The following is a 20,679-nucleotide window of genomic DNA, read 5'->3' as shown; positions in this document are numbered from 1 at the left end:
GGAATAGACTTCCCACACATGTCAGAGTACCTCACTGACCCTCTTCAAGCACAACCTTGACGATTGGATGGGAAACCATAAATTTGTCTCAGGGGTTCACCTTTGGCCCTCATTGACAGGGGCAACAGGTGCTAACTGAAGTTTCTTTTTTGGGGACAAACTATTGGCTAGGCTTGTAAGGGCCCCAGGGCAATTAGCCTAGCAACCTCCTATGATCCTAAGAGTTAGAAATTTACAGGTACTCCAGTAGATGAGGTCTTAGGCCAGGCACCAAGATGAATACCACCCAGATTAGCATGTCAAGAAGGGTACAATTCTGAAAGTATGGTTATGAAGGGTCACAAAACAGTCCAGAAATCTAGTGACGGTGTGCACTGGCGAGCTCTTCCAGTGTGGAACAGCTTGAGTCACACACAAGTCTCTGCTGGACAGCCCAATGTGATTGTAGTATACAACACCGAAAAACAACAAAAATTTGTTGTAAACACTGCAGAGGCGCTTATGACTGGTGGAGAAGCTATCTATCCAAAGACAACAGAGACTGTGTGTATTGGCAGGGAGCATATTCTAAATGAGTTAATTAGCAGCATGTTATAACTAACAAAACCACTGCATTGAAATTATGTTCTTTAGCAATGGTAGATGCATTTTCTTTCAGACTGTTGGAATAGATTCATCAGGCTGTGTACATCATGCCTCTCATCTGTCCCCGATTTTTTACTGCAATTTTAACTCTGTCCGAGATATAGACTTATTTTACTTAAGAAAACGTATACTGATGCACATTCTCTTATTCTGTCAATGTCCCAGGCTAATATTAATTAATATTTTAAAAAGGTCCTTGATTGTTTCTGATTTTGTCCCTCATTCGTTGAGAGCTATGCTGTACAGTTTCACTGCTTTCGAGTCTAATATATGCTGCAAGTATTTATCCTACGCAACTGGAGAGCAAATGTCACATATGCATTAAATGGGAATATATACCACATATGCATTAAATGGGAATATATACCATCAACCAGACACAACCACTGTTTCAGGAGCAACTTTGAAGTTTGAAGCACTGTCTGATTAAATTGCAAAGTTACACCGGCAAGTAATGGCTGAGGAAAGCAAACCAAATACTAAGCGATGAACCTCATTAGCAGCCTGTAGCTTTAATCCTTAAGAATTAAGATATCGAATGACATTCCCAGTAACATGTATGTATGTAAGCAAGCCTATTCTGCAGCAAAAAGTAATCCAAGAGGCTTCCAGCGAAGCTCATAGTCTTAAAATCCTTTCCATAGCAAGTTACAACAGTGTGCGCATGGCCTACCTTTAAGTTTCAGCTTCAGGCCCACGAGTTCCTTAATCTAGCACTTACAAAATATACACTCTTATCATTTCCTGCATCTTGTAAGTCTGTATACTTGGATGCAGTATTGTAATGAAGTACACGAACTCTAACAGGAGGGATTGTGAAAAAAAACACCAAAGGAAAACATTTTTTCTAAAGCGTTACTTAAACATATATTAAACATATATCCATTTATGAGGAATACCACCTTATCTGTAAGAAAACGTGGTAATGTCTACATTTCAGTTTGTTACTCTATTTTAATGTCAAATACCAGGAAGACGAAGTAAGAATAAGTACTATAACTCTGCTCTTTCACACTCCTACCCGCATTTTCATCACTGCCTGTGTCCTGTTCTCTTTAGTCTGTCTTGTACTTTCGTAACGGCTGTTAAAATAAATCCACTTATCTTCTTCCCGCAAAACGTACATCTTTTCGTGGACACTACCAGAATGCCCGTTTTACAAACAACTCCCCAGTAGCAGAAGATCTCACCAATTAAAAAAAACTATTACTTTTGACATCGCATTATCTCACACACCTTTCTTTCTGTATTTTTTTATTTTAGATTATCCCTTTGAAGGGAGGAAGAGAACCTGCATTTCCCCCTTGAGTTCTGTAAACATAGATAGCACGATCAAGTACTATTCGAGAGTTGCTGTAAACCTAAGAGCCTGGTAACCTCGGTTTATGTATCTGCTGTGCCTCACCCCTCCCCCTTTGACTCGGCTGCATCTGTGCTTCTTCCAATTATTTGTATTGTTTAGCAACTAATGTACCACCTCTAACCAAATACAGTTGGTGTCCACTTGTGGTGCTGCTAGCTTACTACTACACTTGCTTGTGTCTCCTCGGGTTTTCTTCCTGTATCGGGTGACTAGCGTATAATAATATAATCCTGCCTGTCGCGCCCTCCCCTTCCCTTCATCTTTCCCCTCCCCCGTCCCTGTGCTGCCCCGGGTCCTATCTGCTTGCCTGCTCCCAGTTATTCTGTGTATTGTGTGTAATAAATGCGAAGCCGACTCACTCTAATCAAGCTGATTAAAAATTCCTGCGCGCTGTGCCGGAAATCGTGCTCTCCTCTGTCTTTTTCCCTTCTTTTCACTTTTCATCGATATCTCGCCCTTTCGATTTACACGGGAGTGGGGTAGCGGATTAAATCGAGAAAAAGCTGGGTTCCAGGAGGTGTCTGTCGCAGTTTTATATTCAAAGCCGTCTTTGGGTGTTATTTTATGTTTCACGTTTCCTATTAAAATGAGGAGAAAGAAGAGGAGCTGCAGCTGCAGTGACGGCAGGAGGAGTGATGAGTCAATACAACTAATAATTTAATGGGGACACAGACAGAAAGAGCACTCTGAAACTGCTCCGTTTGGACGCAACGCTAATAAAGAGCAAAACAAAACGATTTGACATATTGTAATTTTTTAAGGACACTGAGCCCTTTTCTTTCTAAGTTTTTTTATGCCAGCTAAAGGTTGTGGAATGAAATTCTGTACTTTTACCTGCTGCTGGGAGCTCTTCGGATTTCCTATTCTGTCAGCAGAGTGACAGGTTCTTTGCTGGTTTTCTGGAACGCAACTGTCAATTCAAAGAAAAGTGACATTTACGTGCTTTTTCATACAAGTCACCACTTTGTTTTATACATCGGGCTTATATTTCTGTCAACTTTGTCACATGCTAATTTTATCATGTGTGCTTTTTCGAAAGTGTTTTACTTATTTCTTTTTCATCTATGGCATTATGATATCTACCTTTTTTGACTGACTACATTTCGCACATTTCTAGGTTGCACGTTTTTGTTAATATTTTTGTTTCCGAAAATAACTGATTCGGAGAACAAAGACTTGAGAATATTTCTTGCAATTTAATTACGCCAGCAAAACATATGTCACTTTTGTATTTCTCTTTTTCACGTGTGAGCAAATGCCACCCCTGTTCACACATTCTTAAAAGACTACTGGTAACCCATTTACCTTGCCTGTTTTGTTTGTTTGTTTTGAACCGCCTGTCTCCCCCGAATTAAAAAAAAAAAAAAAAAAACATTATTTTAGTGGAAAGCCGCGGTGAGGTCAGGCTGTGGGAAAGGAGCTACGAAAGCTCGGACTTGAACTTCTTCCTCTGTAGCAGCCCAAGCTGCGGTGGAACAGCTTTCGTTATTTATATGCTGTCAAGTTTTGAAGTGGTGAGTTTCGGGTTGGTTTCACTAATTTCCCTCATCCAAGCTGCAGTGTTTCTGTTTCTAGATAGTGTTTTGCTTCTTTGTGTCTTTAACAGATCAGATCAAAACTATGAGGTGGATCGTTCTGTGGCCTGGAATGGACGTCCGAATTTGTTTTTATGGGATAGTTGTCAAGAATTGACTTAATTGAAACTTCAGTCTTTATATAATTAATGCGTTATTTCATTATAGCGTTGAGCTGCGTGTTTTTTTCTGCTGAAGTTAAGACCCGAATACGTTTTGATAAGTTTTTATTTAATCAAGACGGGATGTTATTAAATACAAAATATTTTTTATTATTAAGATTAGTATTGTTTCTGAAACGTGGTGTGTTGGTTTCTTTTGGCTGAACATGTTGCAGTGATGAAGGCTATGTCTTGCATTTCAAATTTAATAAGAAACACAGAGTGGTTTGGAAGCATCAAACCAGAATGAGGTCAATAAATAATAAAAGGGACTACACGTGGTAGAGAGTGAGGAAAAAAAAACTAGTCATATGACTGGGTACCTAACAGTTTTACGCGGCATTCACAGGGTCCAGATGTAGATTTGAGCAGTACAGTTAAGCTAAGTTTTGAGCATTTCCCCATTTTTATTTTGTCTTTTCTGAGACTTGTTCAGGGAATTACAGTTGACAACGAGGACGTTTGATAAATTAATAAAATATTGAAGTTGCAAGAACGGGATGCGAGTGATCTGACTTCTGTGTGTTCTAAATGGATACATCTCACTAGCTTAGTAGTATAAACTAATCTTATTAACTGGCTTATTTTTGCTATCATGAACCTTTTCCTCAGCCAGCCACACTTTGGTATTCCACAGTAAAATGCTATAACGTATGAAAATGTAAAGTAGTTACATGCTGACACCTTTACACAAGAACAATATTAAAACATATGTCTTAATGGATGTATATATTTTTTTTCACAAAACGGTTGTTGTTTTGAAACTTTAGTTTAGGCACAAAAATTTAGGCACTAGTTTAATCTGTGCAGAGTAAGAGATAATGCAACATCTTTTTGTTCATCAGCATGTTATTTTAGATGTAGTTGCCCAATATCTACTTCAAATGTATATGAGTTTTGAGAAGTTTACATACCAAGTTGAGAAGTTTTTCATATGTAATTCACATTACAATAATAAGTTATTAATAACATGGTGGTTAGGAAAACTGAACTGCAGATAAATAGAATTTGATTGATGTCCTGTAAACATTATCCAGTAATGTTTCTGGTAATGAACCAAAATGCTCATTGGGTAGAATTTGGTTGCCTTGTACTAACTGTGATTGTGGCCGACGAGCTTCCCAAAATATAAGGCATTTTTGGTGATTTTTTTTCCTCCCCTAATCAAATCTCTTTTGGTAAACAGTAGTCAAAATTGAGGTAATGGATTGAATACACTAGTTAAGTCAGTGTTTACGGTCACTTAAGTCGTCCAAATGACGCTGCTCAGTTTTTATATTCTTTTATTAATCTAGTCTGTGATTTCTTGCTGCTGTTCTGTTTTAGAAATATTGCATGTTGTACCTGTGGAAGACTATTGTACAGATCTTAATAGAACAAGTTTACAAAATCTCATGTCATTAAGACAGCTTAATATTGCATAAACAAGGGTAATTCTGTGCATCTCCAAAATTAGTTTATCTGATGCTTGAAGATGTGAGAAGGAATCTGTTATTTTGGGTGCTACTGTATCCATTTATTTAATGTGTCCTTATTTCCATTAACAATATGTTAATATCTTGCCAGTGAGGAAAAGTGGGTTTTCTGCTAAACCTAGATAAGTTACCTTTCTGAATGAACATCTCTTCAGCAACACTTTTTTTTTTTTTTTTTTTTTTCAAATTTTTTTTTCAAAGCAGATCACAACATGTACCTGTGTTTGAACACTTTGTGTTGAGTTTGAGTAAAGGTAGAATGTATTTATTTAGACACACAATTATTAGTAATTCAGTGGTTGCACATTCTGAAGTTCAGGACCAGATTGTCTTATAATCTTGTAATGTAAACTGAATGACGTACACTGCCTTTTCACTGCACTGAATAATGCATGATGATTAGGGAGATTATTCATCTACTGAGTACATTGCACACTGTTCTATCTTTTCTACCAAACTGCTCTCTGTAGTTATCTTTAGGGCATCCCATCTTTTTTGTGTTACTGTAAATTTGTCTTGTTCTTCTGTAGCACAGAATTAACAAATTCCCCCTTTTTTCTTTCTTTCTTCCTTCCTCGTCTCTTTTTTGATAAGAATTCTGAGCAGTAAGTATATTCTGTTAGCCTTATAGTGGTATTTTCAGTGCTTGTATAAACATATTTTCTATTTAGTCATCCATCTAATATTTTTTTTTACTTAAAGCTGAACCTAGCATTCAATTTTTATATTACAATTCACAGTTAATTGTTTTAGTGAAGTATTTTTGTCCAAATTAACTCTGACTTTTCCATATGATACATGTTGGGTATGTTTCTTTTAAATTCTGGGGTATTCGCAAACTTAAGCCCACCTTCTGTTTTCTTTTAATCTTGACAGGTAACTAAAAGAGGAGTTAGAGGATGGATCATTCGAATGAGCTGAGTCATGGGAAGGAGAGTTCAGAAATACCCAATAACATTGGTGATTTAAAGGGTCCACCATCCAAGATTCCTCGCTTGGAACAGAATGGAAGCTCACATTTGAGAGGGAGACACGGGAGTACAGGATCTAAGATTCCAGGGGTTTCACTGAAGCTTTCAGGACATCTGCTCAATTCGAGTAAGAAAGGTACATTTTTGAAGTGTAAAATGTGCTGCTTGTACTTGATTTCTCCATTTTCCGAGATGCTACCTTAACATTTTCCTACAGGATCTGTTTTGTGTTTGTGAACATGTTATCTTTTCATGCTTTGCTCTGAGGTGGACAGTTTCATTTACAATGCTGTGTTTACGTTTAACTGTAGGACCACTGTCCAGGATTTTTTTTTTATTTAAAAAAAAAAGTGCACAAGTGGTAATGTTGGAATTTGAACCAAAGAAACTCTGTATGAATTATTTAGGTATATAGCAGAATAACAGTACAGGTTCACTTGAAGTTAGGAACTTTTGTCTGTATTACAGTGTTGTCTGCCTTCTTTTAAGGTGGGCACAGCATTGAAGGTCTTAGTAAAAGAAGTATGCCATAGCTGCTTTAGTTACTTATTGTAAAAGCATAACTTGTTGTAATTATTGAAGTAGAATTCAGTACCATTGGTTGCTCCTTCTCTTTGTAGGATCATTTTAAAAATGACCTCCCTTTCTTTTCGACAGCAAGCTTAACTATATATTCTTTTACCTGCTTAGCAGTAAAGAAAATCCCAAACGTAAAACTGTTTTATCTTCATTATTTGGAGAGTTGGTGTTAGGTAACTGGTAGCATGAAAAGGAAGGGGGAGTGAGCAGGAGCACATTTTTTTATGCATATTATTGCTTAGGCATAACACTGATTATTTAGTACCTCATTGTTTTAAATCATGTAATGCCGAAGTAATATTTTGGGGAAAAATCTTCTCTTAGATACGTAATGTAGATAGATGTATAAATATAGATATAGACATCTATATATATATATATATATATATATATATATATATATATATATACATACATGTATGTATATAAGTACAGATACATATATAGATATACAATGTTGTTTTCTCTAATCACAGTGGTTTTTGGTGGCAGGATTTTTGAGGACATATTCAAGCTTTTATGTTACTGGACGTATAATATTTAAATTATTATTATTTTTTTTTTCAATTTTCCAGTTGTGTGTTCATCTGTGGATGGTTGTAGTAGATATGTGCTGTCTTGGACCCTATCTCTATTTCTTTTTTGATAGTTTGTTTTTCAGTCTGATCAGTTTTTATTTGTACTAATGACAGCATTGGCATTATTTATATGCACTGCATATTCCCCAACCTGAATGCTAAGATTTTATTTTACAAATTCTTTGTTTTGTGATGTGCATGTAATGCATGTCTTTTTTCTTCTTGAACCTTGACCTAAAGCTGTTTAAAATGCAACTTCTTGCATAACTAAGAGTATTAATTTGCACTTATAAAGTTAGAAGGCAGTGGAATTTCATTGTACTAGATGCATAACATTTATCAAACAATCATTTATTTTTCTTCTGTTTGGAGAAAACAAAGACTATATTGATTTTTAAAATGAACAGACACAGCAGTCTTTATTGTTGGATCTTTATCTATTAAAATGGAAAAACAGTACTTCAGCAAATTCTTTGGCTTCTTTGGCCTCTGCTCATAATTACCCTATTTATTGATTGTTTGCCAAGAATGTATGCATCTTAAGAAAGCCATGGTAAGAGCATAAAAATATAATTTATTATGGCTTTTCAAAAACAGAGTGCATTAATATTATGCTGAGAAGTGCTGGGGCTGTATTAAAAGACTTTCTGACGCCTGTTAAACATACAAGTTCTATAAATTCCTAAATAGGAGATTTCAGCTGTCTCTGGTATTATGTGATATTTGCACAGCAAACTTCAATGCCAGGACAGTTTTAGACAAGGATTCTACAGACTTGACTGCTCCTTATGGCAGACGTGCTGTTTACACAGACTCATAAACGTCCTGCAAAAGCTTTAACACTGCCTCCGGGCTTGAATCATTATGTATTTTTAGGACTGAGTAGTGACCATTGCTCTCTCCATTTTAATTCTGGGATATAATGTTGCTGCACTTGAAGATCCTGCCAGGTATTAGCCAAGAGTGATCAGTCAGCTAAAAGAGATTCTGAAAGACTGCTCTAGTAGGAGGAGGAGGTGGCGACAGTATGTTAAGTAATTTAGTTGAAAGATTAATAGTTGCATTGCATAGTGACATACAAATGTTGGTATCAGTGTTTGCTGATAATATTTTTACTGTCCTTCTGGAGAAGTTTTTATAGGACCTTGCTACAAGGTCCCATGTTGTAAGTTAACGCTGCCTTGGGAATAAACAGTACTTGCAATTTATAAATGGATCAGTTTTGGTATAAATGGATATAAATTGTTTTTTTTTCTGTTGAGTGAGTGTTTTGTTCTCCTAGACATTATTATTAGAAATTACTATTACTAGAAATTATTAGAAAAGGAAGTTTAAAAGATGATTGCACATTCAAGTATCTTTTAATGTGGCATGCATTTTAACTTGCTAGAGTTTTTGTACAAGTAAAATTAGACTTGAATCATTTGGGATGATAATGTTAATTCTGTCAAGACTGTTCAGTGCAGTTGTCAGATTTGTAGGTTTGGTGACATTGTTCTCAGCAGGTGTCGTTTAACCATATTGTGATGGTTCATTGTTACATATTTATGTAGGGTTTTTCTGGTCTGTTTCAGATGGAAAGATAACCATAAACATGCTCTTAGAAGTACACAGGTGTGTGTGTGTGTGTGTGTGTGTGTGTGTGTGTGTGTGTGTGTGTGTGTGTGTGTGTGTGTATGTATGCGCACACGCATTTCATTATCCATTAGCAACATCTGTACCTGTTTCTGGATTTAATAATGGATAATGAAATGCGTGTGCGCATACATACATACATACACACACACACACACACACACACACACACTTGTGGTATTTGCTTACATAAAACGGATGCCATGTTATAGTCAGTCATAATGCTGTGCCAAATTTCAGTAATCATGAAAGACACAGCTTAAGTTTAGTTTTAGAAATAAATTTCTCTCTGTGGTTATAAACACAAATCAGAAACATAATGAATCTCACCATTTTACAGTACAAAAGTCAGAATCTGTGTTTAGGGTTTCCAATTGACCTTTCTGATTAGCAGCATCTATACCTATTTCTGGATTTAATAATCCGAAAGGTCAATTGGAAACCCTATCAAGGGTAGTTGACTACAAGGTGCAGCAATCGGTTTTGTCTGCTGCTTTTAAGAAAAACGCAGATTCCGACTTTTCTACTGTAAAATGGTGAGATTCATTACTTTTCTGGTTTTTGTTTATGACCACAGAGAGAAATTTATTTCTAAAACTAAACGTAAGCTGTGTCTTTCATGGTTACTGTAATACGGCACGGCATTCTGACTGACCATAACATGGCATCCTTTTTATGTAAGCAAATACCACAAGTGTGTGTCTGTAAAATAAAAAAAAAATATATAATAGGTATAGAGTGTGTGTGTGTGCGTGCACATATATAAATTAAAAAAAAAAATATATATATATATATATATATATATATATATATATATATATGTATATAAAATGTATATGTATGTGTGTGTGTATGTGTATATATATATATATATATATATATATATATATATATATATATATATATATATATATATGTATGCGCAGACACACACAGGTGGAATTTGTGCACGTGTATGTGTACTCTTTAAATAGAAAATAAAGTACATTAATTGTTTGCCCCCTCACTATCAGAATAATTGTTGCATTTTTGTGTAGTTTTAATTGACATCAAGTTGAATTTTTATTAATTGCTTTTATAAAGAGTTCTTGAACTGATGACGTGCGTGTTCAGTTCTAAATCATATTGGATGTTCTGGCACTGCTATGTAAATAGTTTCATGCAAATATGAATCATTTGCGAGATTACTCGAGACTTTTCATTGATGTCTGAAAGGTATGTTAAATCTTTCCTCTGATGGTCAGGAAGAACATAATAAAAGAAGGGTCATTGCAGGCTGGAGTGTTTTTTTGTGTGAAGTGGTTTGCACTGCTTTTAAGGTGTGCCTCTTTCTTTTTACCTTTCTAGATGTGCTATGTGGTTTGCACTACTTTTAAGGTGTGCCTCTTTCTTTTTACCTTTCTAGATGTGCTATTTCTCGTCCAGCCACTGGTATGATACCTTTGCATTCTTCATAACTGTCCAGAATTTTGCAGCACATCCCTTATTTTTGAGTCGTATGTTTTACTGTCCCTTGTAAAATTTTGTTATTTCGCTGAATATTACTTTCCGGCTATAATGCCTGAAATTACAGGGTTTCATACTTTGTATTGTTCAGAAAATGCATGTTGATGATAAATCTTGTTGCTGCATTTCATAAGTGAATTAAAGCAATATTTAACAGGAGTCCTGGATTCAAACCTTTGGGCCCCCATTATTTTTGTCTTTGTCCCAAATTTGAGCACAGTTGAGGTATGCAGTTTGTGAACAACATTTTCTCAAGGCTTTAGACTTCAGTGCTTTAATATACACTTTCGATGATTGAACATGCCAGGAAGCTTTAGGGTATCAAATGCCGATCTAGAACTTGCAAATAGTTTTGCAGGTTACAGAAACTTGAATTAACTGTTGGTATATGATCTTACAAAACTACAAATAATTTATGAACAAAACCACATTTTATTTTATTTATTTATTTTTTTAGGTGTGGTAAGGTGTTACTAAAAAAAAAGCATATCAAATAGCTGTGTTAATAGTTTTTAAGGGAATATATAAGTGAAATAAGCTACAGTGACAACAACAAATTCAGCAATGGAAAAAAGTAGCCCATAAGCTGACATTTCTCAGGGATTTTTCTTTTTGTTCCCAAATGCCTGTGCACAAACTTGAAGGTTTCTCTTACTGTTCTAATTTTGATGTGCTTAAGAAAAGAGGGGACAGTCTACAATGACTTCTTGTGAAACATTCTAGCTAGATTTTTAATTTCCAGATAACTGTTTGCAGCATTTTTTCAACAGTGTTAGACTTTAAATTTCCAGTAAATATTCAGGATTGGCTTTAAAATATATATGGGAACTGATGCTTAAGTATAGAATGAGACTGAGATATTTTAGAATGAGACTGAGATATTTTAGGTAAGTAGAGAAACTGTTACTTAGTCACTTTGAATTTAAGTATAGAAATGCTGTCATATAGGTTTAATATATGACATAGGTTGCGGAGGCAAGATTGCTGTGCACATTGCTTTTGTTTTCTATAGCGGTCTCTGCACTCCATGCTCTGAGGTCTGGTGTACTAAATAAAGTCTATGTTGGCTTTGCCTGCATTTATATTATGGTTATATGGTCATTAGTATGTGGTATTGTACACAAACTGTGTGTGTGTGTCCGCCACATGTACAGTCTCGTGTTTTGTAGGTATGAGGGGGTGAGGGAAGAAGAAAACATTCTATATCTGAATGCCATAATAATGTATCCAAGCAAAGCCGACATGTGCTTTAGAAAATTGCATTGTCAGTGCCACTACAATTCACATGCATGTCATATATATGAACACTGTTAAATTTCTCCAAAATGCTGGGAGCTTCTGTGATGCATGGAGAATGGAGGTAGTTTTCCTTTTAATGACTCCAACTTGTGTGCTACTGTAGTATTAGACTTTTTCCTTTGGAATCCTACCCTTAGTTAAGGGGGGTATGGTTGCAATACTATATTATGTGTAGAGTAGACAAAAAGTATAGACTTGTCCTTATATTCTAAATTATTTTTTTGTGTATGCATGATGGGATAATATTTATTAATTCTAATCACAAATCTCTCTAGCCTAGTTAAAGGGCAGTCCTAGCTGTCTACCTCTTGCCTTCAGACTTGGGGACAAATACAGAAATAATCATGGATATTTTTTATTTCTTTTTTAATTTCTAGCTTGAGAAGTTGGCAGGATAAGAGCATGTGAATTAATATGCATTTTATTTTAAGTAAAAGGCAATAACTTTATTGTCACTGCAAGTATAATCCACCACATTTCCTCTCAAAGTTGGCAGTTTCAGGGATTGCAAGGGACCGGGCAAAATTATGAAACAAAATTAGGCCAATTTGAAAGGTGTTATATTTGTGGCATGCATTCTCTGGTTTTGATTATGAATATGGTAGGTACATAGCTCTGGATTCATAGATTATTTCCTCCAAATGTATTTCTTCCTAACGTATAAGAAATTGGTTTGCTGGCTATGGAAAGTTTTCATTATGGTGTTGGTTTTGTGGTCTTCAGTTAAGAACCTTGCTCTGCTGTTTCTACCAAAACTCTTTGATCTTCTTTCATCTGAAGCTTGCAAAATAATTGTTGGAAATGTTTTTACGGAGTATTCTAAGATCCTAACTGTATTGTCAAGGAAAAAGAAAAGTCTGTGTTCTGAAATTAACATGTAGATTTGTATTTAATCTCTCTCTCTTTCTGTTAATTCAGGGTGCTGAGAACATTTTGAAAGGATTTCTAAATCTGACATGCAGAGTGAGTGGTTGTATGATGATAGTCTGCTTGTATGCCCTGTTAAAGTAACCTTTGTCATCACTTAACGCTAAATATACCCCCTCTGGCAGTCTGCCAACACACTGTTTCAAGTGTGCTGAGCATAATTATGTGCTTGAAACTGCAGGCACAGTAGTATTGCATGAATGTTTGGTTAAAACGGCTGTGTATTTAGAACAATCTAGTGTTGAAGTCGGAGCCATCATCTGTCTAATTGTGTGTACACGGTGATTTTGGAATGAGATGTGCTGGTGTAGAGATCTTCCACATGATCATAAAGCACTTCTGAATGTTAGAAACAAATGGTTAACATATTTTTCAGTTCTGTTTTTAAAAAGGTTGTCTTCATTTTGTTCATTGTTTATTTTGTCTTTAATAGGAAACATGATTCCTGTTTTTTGTATAGTGGAACATTATGAAAATCCTATTGAATATGAGACTAAGGAGGAACATGCAGAGTTTGTGCTGCTGAGAAAGGATATGCTGTTCAACCAGCTGATCGAAATGGCTCTTCTGTCACTTGGATATTCACACAGTTCTGCTGCTCAAGCAAAAGGTAACGCTTTTTTTTTCTTTAACTTTCATAAGCATCTATTTGTTCTGCTGTGGGAAAGTTGCAGCATTGTATTGTATTTATGTAAATTTAAATGTATTGTATAATGCATAGTCATTTGGCTTGTGAGTGTTGGGATACTTTTGCTTTATGCACACCACACTTGAACCATTGCTAAGAATGCCTTTGATTGCAGGTGTGTAATTTTTTATGGCAGCAATGTTTGTGCTGTTCCAGCAAACTGTATACTTGTTGTCTGGCATCCATTACTTTATGTAGGAAAAAGTCTCTGTTAAAATAAGTCCAGAAGAAAACATTTTTTTTCCAGCAGTTTGAAACCTTATAACCATTTACTACCAGTTAATAAGGGTTTTTCCTGGTTAGCTGAAAAAAAGTTGGGCCTAGCAATCACTTTTATGACAACCAAGTGACATTTGAGGTCAGAGCTGTAGTGCATTTCACTGAGTTGGGCTACAGCTGTGTGTCAACTCATTATCCTGAGCGCATGTCCCTCTTGCGTACAAGGTTGTGTACAGAAGAGAGTGTAATGGTAGCTGACTATGTGCTTCAGAAGCTTAAAAAAAATTGCCTGTTGCATCAGTAAAGACATGTTTGTTCATTTTTTTATTCTTTTACTTGTCATACAAGGACACTGCATGCTTTCAGCATGGCATCTCATTAAAGTGAAATATGTTTCAGTGTTGTACATAGATTTCTTTCCTGATCTTTGCTGCATCCATAACATGACTCGCTAGATAACTGAAGGTAAAAAATGCTTTTTGCTATTTTAATTTTAGTTTTCTTATTTAAATTTGTTAACTAGGGTAGAACACTGATCTTGTCTGGTCCTGTTTCTGTCTCAGCAAAGGTCTGAAAACATCTGCACAAATAATATTACCACAGTATGATTTTTTTTTTAAGTTTAAACACACCAAGTATAAATGCATTAGGGCAGGTTAATGGTGCATGGTTTAAAGTTTTACATTTGTCAAAACGAGTTATACTTAGCAATTTTAATGGACACTGTTCAAAAATTGGCTTCATGTGGCAGGCTTTATCAACCAGCTAGAGCATTGTACAGAATGCTTGTTTCATAGGAAAAAATCAAAGAAGAGAGTAAGTAGAAGTAAAAGTCTAAAAGAAGACTGAGAATTTGTAAAGGAGGGATAATGATGGTGAGGAGGGAGCAGTTAAGATGAAAAGTCATAGCAGCAAAAATGGTTTGTTCTTAATTAAGAAAGGTTAGTGGTTCTTTGGTAAACAGTTATACTTCATTTCACTTCCTTTGTTAGGTGGTCTTCAGCTTCTCAATTCAGAAATCTCTTAATCTGTTGCCATTATGTTTTTGTCAAAATAGATGTATTTAGCTGTTACACTGCAAGTCTGAAAACTAAACGGTGTAAAGTATTTTATTCCCAGACGTACACTAACCTGATTGGCTTCCTGAACTTATTAATTAAGATAAGCAGTTGAATTATCCACTTTAATTTTTCTTCCTTTAAAATTCCTAACAAACAGTAATAGCTGTATGTACTACAGAAAGCCGATTGCTCAGCCTGCTATTTTAACACATCAGTTCACTGCTACCTGACTGTCATTATGGTATTTTTGCATACTGGTGTGTGAATCCCACTGTTTACTTTGTTTGCTTTTTCACTTTACTATGTTTGTTGTGCATTTAGTGATAAATTTGAATGAGTATTAATGTCTAAAATTGAATCTAATCTTAAGTACAAAGGAGTGGTTCATAGTCGTGTAAAATATTGACCGAGATTTGTTGTAAAATGTTGTGTGTTTCTGTGCTTATAAATATCAGTGTATTGAGAAATGCTTTATTCAAGGCAATGTGTATATGTTTCTGAAATCATTTCACCTTTCTGACTGTTGCCTATTTTAACCGTTGCAAGAATTTGTAGAACAGTTTTAAGGCATACCATTTACTGTTACGAAGGATTTGTTGTTCTTTAAGTGCTTCTTTTTTTGCTCATCTGTTTACCTCAGATGGCTAAAATCCAATATTTCTGTGCATGTTAGAGTGAAAGTATTTTTATGAACTGTAATATGTTGTGCTTTGGTGTACTTTATGCAAGTTCTTCACATTAGCTTTAAGTAAGAGAAAAAGTAAGAAAAGATGCACTGTAGGTACAAACCTCTACCTTTAACTTTTTCAAATGTCTCTGGATGTTGTTGCATCTGCATTCAATATTTAAAAGTACTTCCATCTGTTAACATATGTACACAACAAGATCATCCTACAATGCATTGCACTTTTGGTGAGTGACTTTTTACTGGCGCTGCAGGCTACAGGCAGTGATCTGGAAGCTGTCTAGCAAAATCTGCTTCTCCTCTCTCAGTTGGTCTTAAATATGTCACTGTCCTTAAAGCCGTTAGCATGAGATGTTAAAAATTTCTTTAGATGACAGAAAAGCATAATGACGTAAGTTTTGTGCCGACTTTCCAGTGTCTCTTTGTGCTGAGATTCTAAATGCACTTGTTTAATTGCCATTTCATGTGCCCTTCTCTTCAAACTAATTCCCCTTTTACCCTATGCCACCAGTGATGTATGCTGTACTTGGCACATTGTTGGCTTTGACCAGTGCACCATTTACTCGGGAGTGAATTCACTTATGCAAGTTTTTTTTCTAGCTGTTTCCGTGCTGTGTGCCCCAGTGTTGACAGTCCACGAGGCAATGTCATTGTGTCTGGTTGTGGAAATTGGACTCACTTTAACACCACAAATAAGTATTGTGTATGACTGTAATGAAAGACTTGACTCGTGGGTGAAAGAATTACTCTGAACCCTAAGTGGGATTATCTGATGAAAGAAGGTGGAATCTAAGGATTGCAGTTGACGTTTAGTAAGGTGTACAGGAAGAAAGAACTCCTTTGAAGTAGTAGGTGGTAACCACAGGATAGTATCTGCTATGTAGTATTGAAGATGGGGGCATTGTGCTACTGATACGTGCAGAGGATTGGTTTGATACCATTGTATACTTCTGTAAGTGTTTTTTGGAACTTGGTTCTATTGAGTATATGGTTGCTTTCTGAGGTGTCTGAATAAGAATATGGTTAAAACACTAACACTGGTGTACACCTACCAAGTGTTTGCTCATGGAACTTCTTGGCATATTATTGCAACCTGCTTGAATGGGAAATTTGTCCATAGACCATGGCAAATTGGGCTTCGTTTTTGCTGCTACTCGTCTTTTCTTTACTGAGTTGTATTTGCCACGATGATCTCCTTGCATTTTCAGCCAGTGCAGAATAACCATTATTACTGATTGTGTGTGTGTCTGTGTGTGTGTGTGTGTGTGTGTGTGTGTGTGTGTGTGTGTGTGTGTGTGTCTGTGTGTATACATATAATGTATGTAAAATTGCCATGTCTTCACAGGCAAAACGTTGCACTTACTCCCTGAGGTCCTGTTAATAGCTGCCTGTTTTCTGTTTTCTTTATGTACATAGATATTTGATTTCCCGAAAGAGCCTCATGGCCTAAATCACTGACTGTATAATTTAGTATGAATATTTGCATGTGTGTATATTTTTGCATCACCTTTTCCGTTTACTTTTTTCATTCATTTGTGGTTTTGGCTTGATGCCCGCGGTAGTGGTGCTGCGGTAGCGTTGTCACCTCACAGTAAGATGCTGTCCGGTTCGATTCTCAGCTAGAGCGTCTTCTGCGTGGAGACATGCGTGAATGGGCATACCTCCGTTGAAGGTTGTGCGTCAGGCCTGGCAAGCTGGTACGTAAAAAACAACTGCCAATCATTAGCGGACCGGAGTTCCGCTGTGGCGACCCCTAACCGGGAAAAGCCGAAAGACACAAACAAATTCATCAAGACTCTACTCTGAATCTGGCTAATCAAACAGTGAGAAAGGTGCACCAGGAAACATTATGTGGCTTCATAAAGTGTGTAACTGATATTGTAGTTATAAGCTTATCTTATAAATGTTATACATTTTTCTGTGGGAATGTTTCCAAATAATAGTGGCCTTGCATATGCTGAGGTTTTTGTTTGCTAACCAGCAGTCATTGTACCCCGTGACACATCTCATACTAGATATTTTGAGGGTAGTTTTTATGTTTCTGCTCTTTGTGTGTAGTACATATAGAAAATTTGCAAGTCCATTCACTGCATATGGGCTTATGGAATAATCTTTAGTTTTACAATTTAGAACACTGTTATTTCATGGTTATCTTCCCTGGCTGTTTAAATGCTCCTGTTTTAGTATTTCCACATGCTTTAGCACAGTCACTATGACCCCCACAAATTTCCCTTATTAACCCACTTAATAATTGCACCCTCTGTCTTAAGTGACCAGTAAAACATGCGGGGGCAAGCCCTCTCCCTTGTAGAAGTTTGTAAGTTTTCCACATTGTTTACTACTACTTTAGAGTTTGTGCCACAGAGATAGTTGCTCTCCTGCTGTCACACTTGTGATTATTTAAACCTTCCTAATCATTTTTTTAATCCATATGCTGTGTTGCTCATCCAGCTTTAACTTCCTCTATTGTATATGACTGTGTACTATACTATATTTATTTATTTATTTTTTTTACTAATGCGTAAGAATCACATTCATACCTCTCAACTGTCCACATTTTTACAGATTGTCCAGATTTTTCCCCTCATTTTTAATCTGTCATAAAACTTGTGATTTTCTGGCAAATCGCTGAGGAATGTATTAGCAATGTCTTAGAGATGAGAGCAGTCCTGTTAGCATTTCAGGCCCTTCAGAGCTATCATTTTTTTAATCCATATGCTGTGTTGCTCATCCAGCTTTAACTTCCTCCATTGTATATGACTGTGTACTATACTATATTTATTTATTTATTTATTTTTTTTACTAATGCGTAAGAATCACATTCATACCTCTCAACTGTCCACATTTTTACAGATTGTCCAGATTTTTCCCCTCATTTTTAATCTGTCATAAAACTTGTGATTTTCTGGCAAATCGCTGAGGAATGTATTAGCAATGTCTTAGAGATGAGAGCAGTCCTGTTAGCATTTCAGGCCCTTCAGAGCTATGTTCCTGTAGGTACAATTGCTATTCAGATGGGCAAATAAATCAGTGGTATAGTACATCAACAAACAGGGGAACAAGGTCCTAACCTTTTTGCTGAGAAGCAGTGAGAGTCTGACAAAGGGCGATCTCCTCTTCCAAATGCTACCTAGTAGAAATGCACATACTGGGGAAATCCAGCATACTAGCAAACAAGCTCAGCAGAACTCTTCTGATGCCTCACAAGTGGTTTCTCAATCAGGTAGTGGCGGATAGGATCTTCCACAGATGGGGTCAACCTAGATTCAGCCTTCCTTTTGAGCCTTTAGCTATATCTGACCTCAATTCTTTTTCCAAGAAAGAATGTTTCTAGTAGCTATTACTTCCACCAGGTGAATTTCTCCTAGCACTCTTTTCAAAACAGCCTTATTTGATTTTCCATAAAGGTAGTCACTTTACATACTTATCCGTCTTTCCTAACAAAGATTGCTTCTGAAACGGACATCAGTCGGGTCATAATTTTCCAGTCTTTCCAAAATTTTCCAGTAAAGGCGCAAGCATTCTTCACCTGTTGGATGTGCATAGGCAGCTTCATTTTTATCTCCATAGAACAAATGATTTTGGGAAAACTGACCAACTCTTTTTGTTTCCTTTGCTCATAACAAATTTAGAAAGCCTGTTTCTAAAGTCAGCCTAGCTAAATGGATTTCAGATTGTATTTCTTATGTTTATTCCTTGAAAGGTTTACCTTTGACAAGATGCCCGAAAGCTCATCCTAGATCTGTGGCCATGACTGCCACCTTCTTGGCCAGAGCTTCCATTGATGGTGTTTGTGCTGCAGCAACTTGGTCCAATTATTGCTCATTACAAGTTGGTTATCTCCAGAAAAAGGGCTGCCTTTGGTTCTGCGGTACTCAAAAATATCCTTCCTTGAGGGCCACCCAGGGTTATTGTAGCTGGGGACTCTGTCCCAGCTGTGATGACATAGGGTGTTGCCATCTGTGCCAGGGAGAGTGGGGCAGTGCATGTGTGGCATGTGCCAGCATGGTTGGCTGGAGTTTTGTGTGGGTGGTTTTGTTTGACTGTCACTCTGACTTAAGCAGATGCTTGTGTTAAAATGTATCAGCAGTATTACTGTAACTGATTAAATGTATACGTTTAAACAAAGAATTATGGAAGGGAAGAGTAGACGTTTTTGAAATTGTTCTATAATTTTCAAATACTGCAACAGATTTTATGAAAGCTCTGAATGTGTATTGTACCAGAATCAGGAGATCAAATGTGATGTCATTCTATAACCAACACTGAGAGGGTGGAACTCTCTCACAGCAGTTTTTGTTTTCTTTAGAACCTGATAGAAATCTATGACAGTTTTCAGTCAGTTCAATTGTTGAGTTCATCACCTTGCCTTGTAGAAGTAAGCATCTCAGCATCTAATCTTGCCTTGCTGTATTAAGTTAGCTAGGGAACAGTTATTCTTTAGACAGTCTGGAAATTATGAGATGTATTGTTGCATCCATTTTGAATTTGTCCAACTGTGTTTTTTTTATTTCTCCCGTGATTGAAACTGTAACATTTATTGCACTTGGATATTTAGTATTCTCATGTTTTTTAGTTTGTTATTAAATATTTTTACACCTTTCATTGTAGCTGTTCTTTTAGAGAATACTTTTAATGTCTTGAGAGTGCTTATGCTAAGTAACACCTTGGCCACTCCGAAAAGCCTTGTTGCTTTGGTTACACTCTAACATTTGTATTAGTATTAATTTTACTCAGTATAATTTAATATCCTTGTAAGAGCCTTAAGAGTAGTTGGCTGGTGGCATCGTGATTACCTTATACTCTGGGCAAAAGGTGTACAGCTAGTAAATCTGTACCAGCCTTTCCCAGGAGTGCATGTGTATGAAAATCAAATACCTAGGTATGGGTGTGTCAGCTACTTGTAACTGGGACACAGTGCTCCAAAGTGAGTCTTGTTTGGAATCTGGAGAGACAGAGTCCAGTCCCAGGTCTGGAGAGTGTTCTCTGTGTGCTGTTGTGGGAAATTGTGCTTGATTCAGAGAGATGCAACAGAAAATACTGTGTAAATTCATACACGTTCATAGTGACAGTCTCTCACCAGTTTCAGTGGTGAGGATTGAGGCTCCTTGATTACTGGCTGGGGTAAAGAGGCCATCACACCATCCAGTGATGAATGAATGACGATGACAACATCAGATATAAAAGTGTGTACTCGCCATAACTATGAATCTGTGTTATCCATTTTCATTCTACTTCAATTACCCTCCCTCCATCCCCTTCTGCTTCTCTTTGGGAATGACTTGATTAAAGTTTTATGTTTTTTGAGCCCCT

General features: G+C 36.4%; 1 protein-coding gene across 7 annotated transcripts in view; it reads left to right on the top strand.

Moving 5' to 3' along the window:
• Positions 1–20,679, top strand: part of SATB1 (SATB homeobox 1) — a 1,726,940-nt gene that overhangs the window by 994,970 nt on the left and 711,291 nt on the right. For 3 of the 7 annotated variants that reach the window (XM_044066968.1, XM_044066966.1, XM_044066967.1), the window contains 2 exons: positions 6,095–6,325; positions 13,147–13,323. In XM_044066968.1, the coding sequence (XP_043922903.1) occupies positions 6,118–6,325; positions 13,147–13,323 (385 nt within the window). In that variant the 5' untranslated portion in view covers positions 6,095–6,117. Of the gene's footprint in view, positions 1–2,159; positions 3,523–6,094; positions 6,326–13,146; positions 13,324–20,679 lie in introns of those variants that run through there. The other 4 variants (XM_044066970.1, XM_044066965.1, XM_044066969.1 and 1 more) reach the window with 3 other exon arrangements.

Source organism: Protopterus annectens, chromosome 3.part1 (genome assembly GCF_019279795.1).
Source record: "Protopterus annectens isolate FY-2018-M chromosome 3.part1, PAN1.0, whole genome shotgun sequence".
NCBI lineage: Eukaryota > Metazoa > Chordata > Ceratodontiformes > Protopteridae > Protopterus > Protopterus annectens.
Note: the sequence above shows the minus strand (reverse complement) of the source record. Positions and strands in the feature narration are given on the sequence as shown.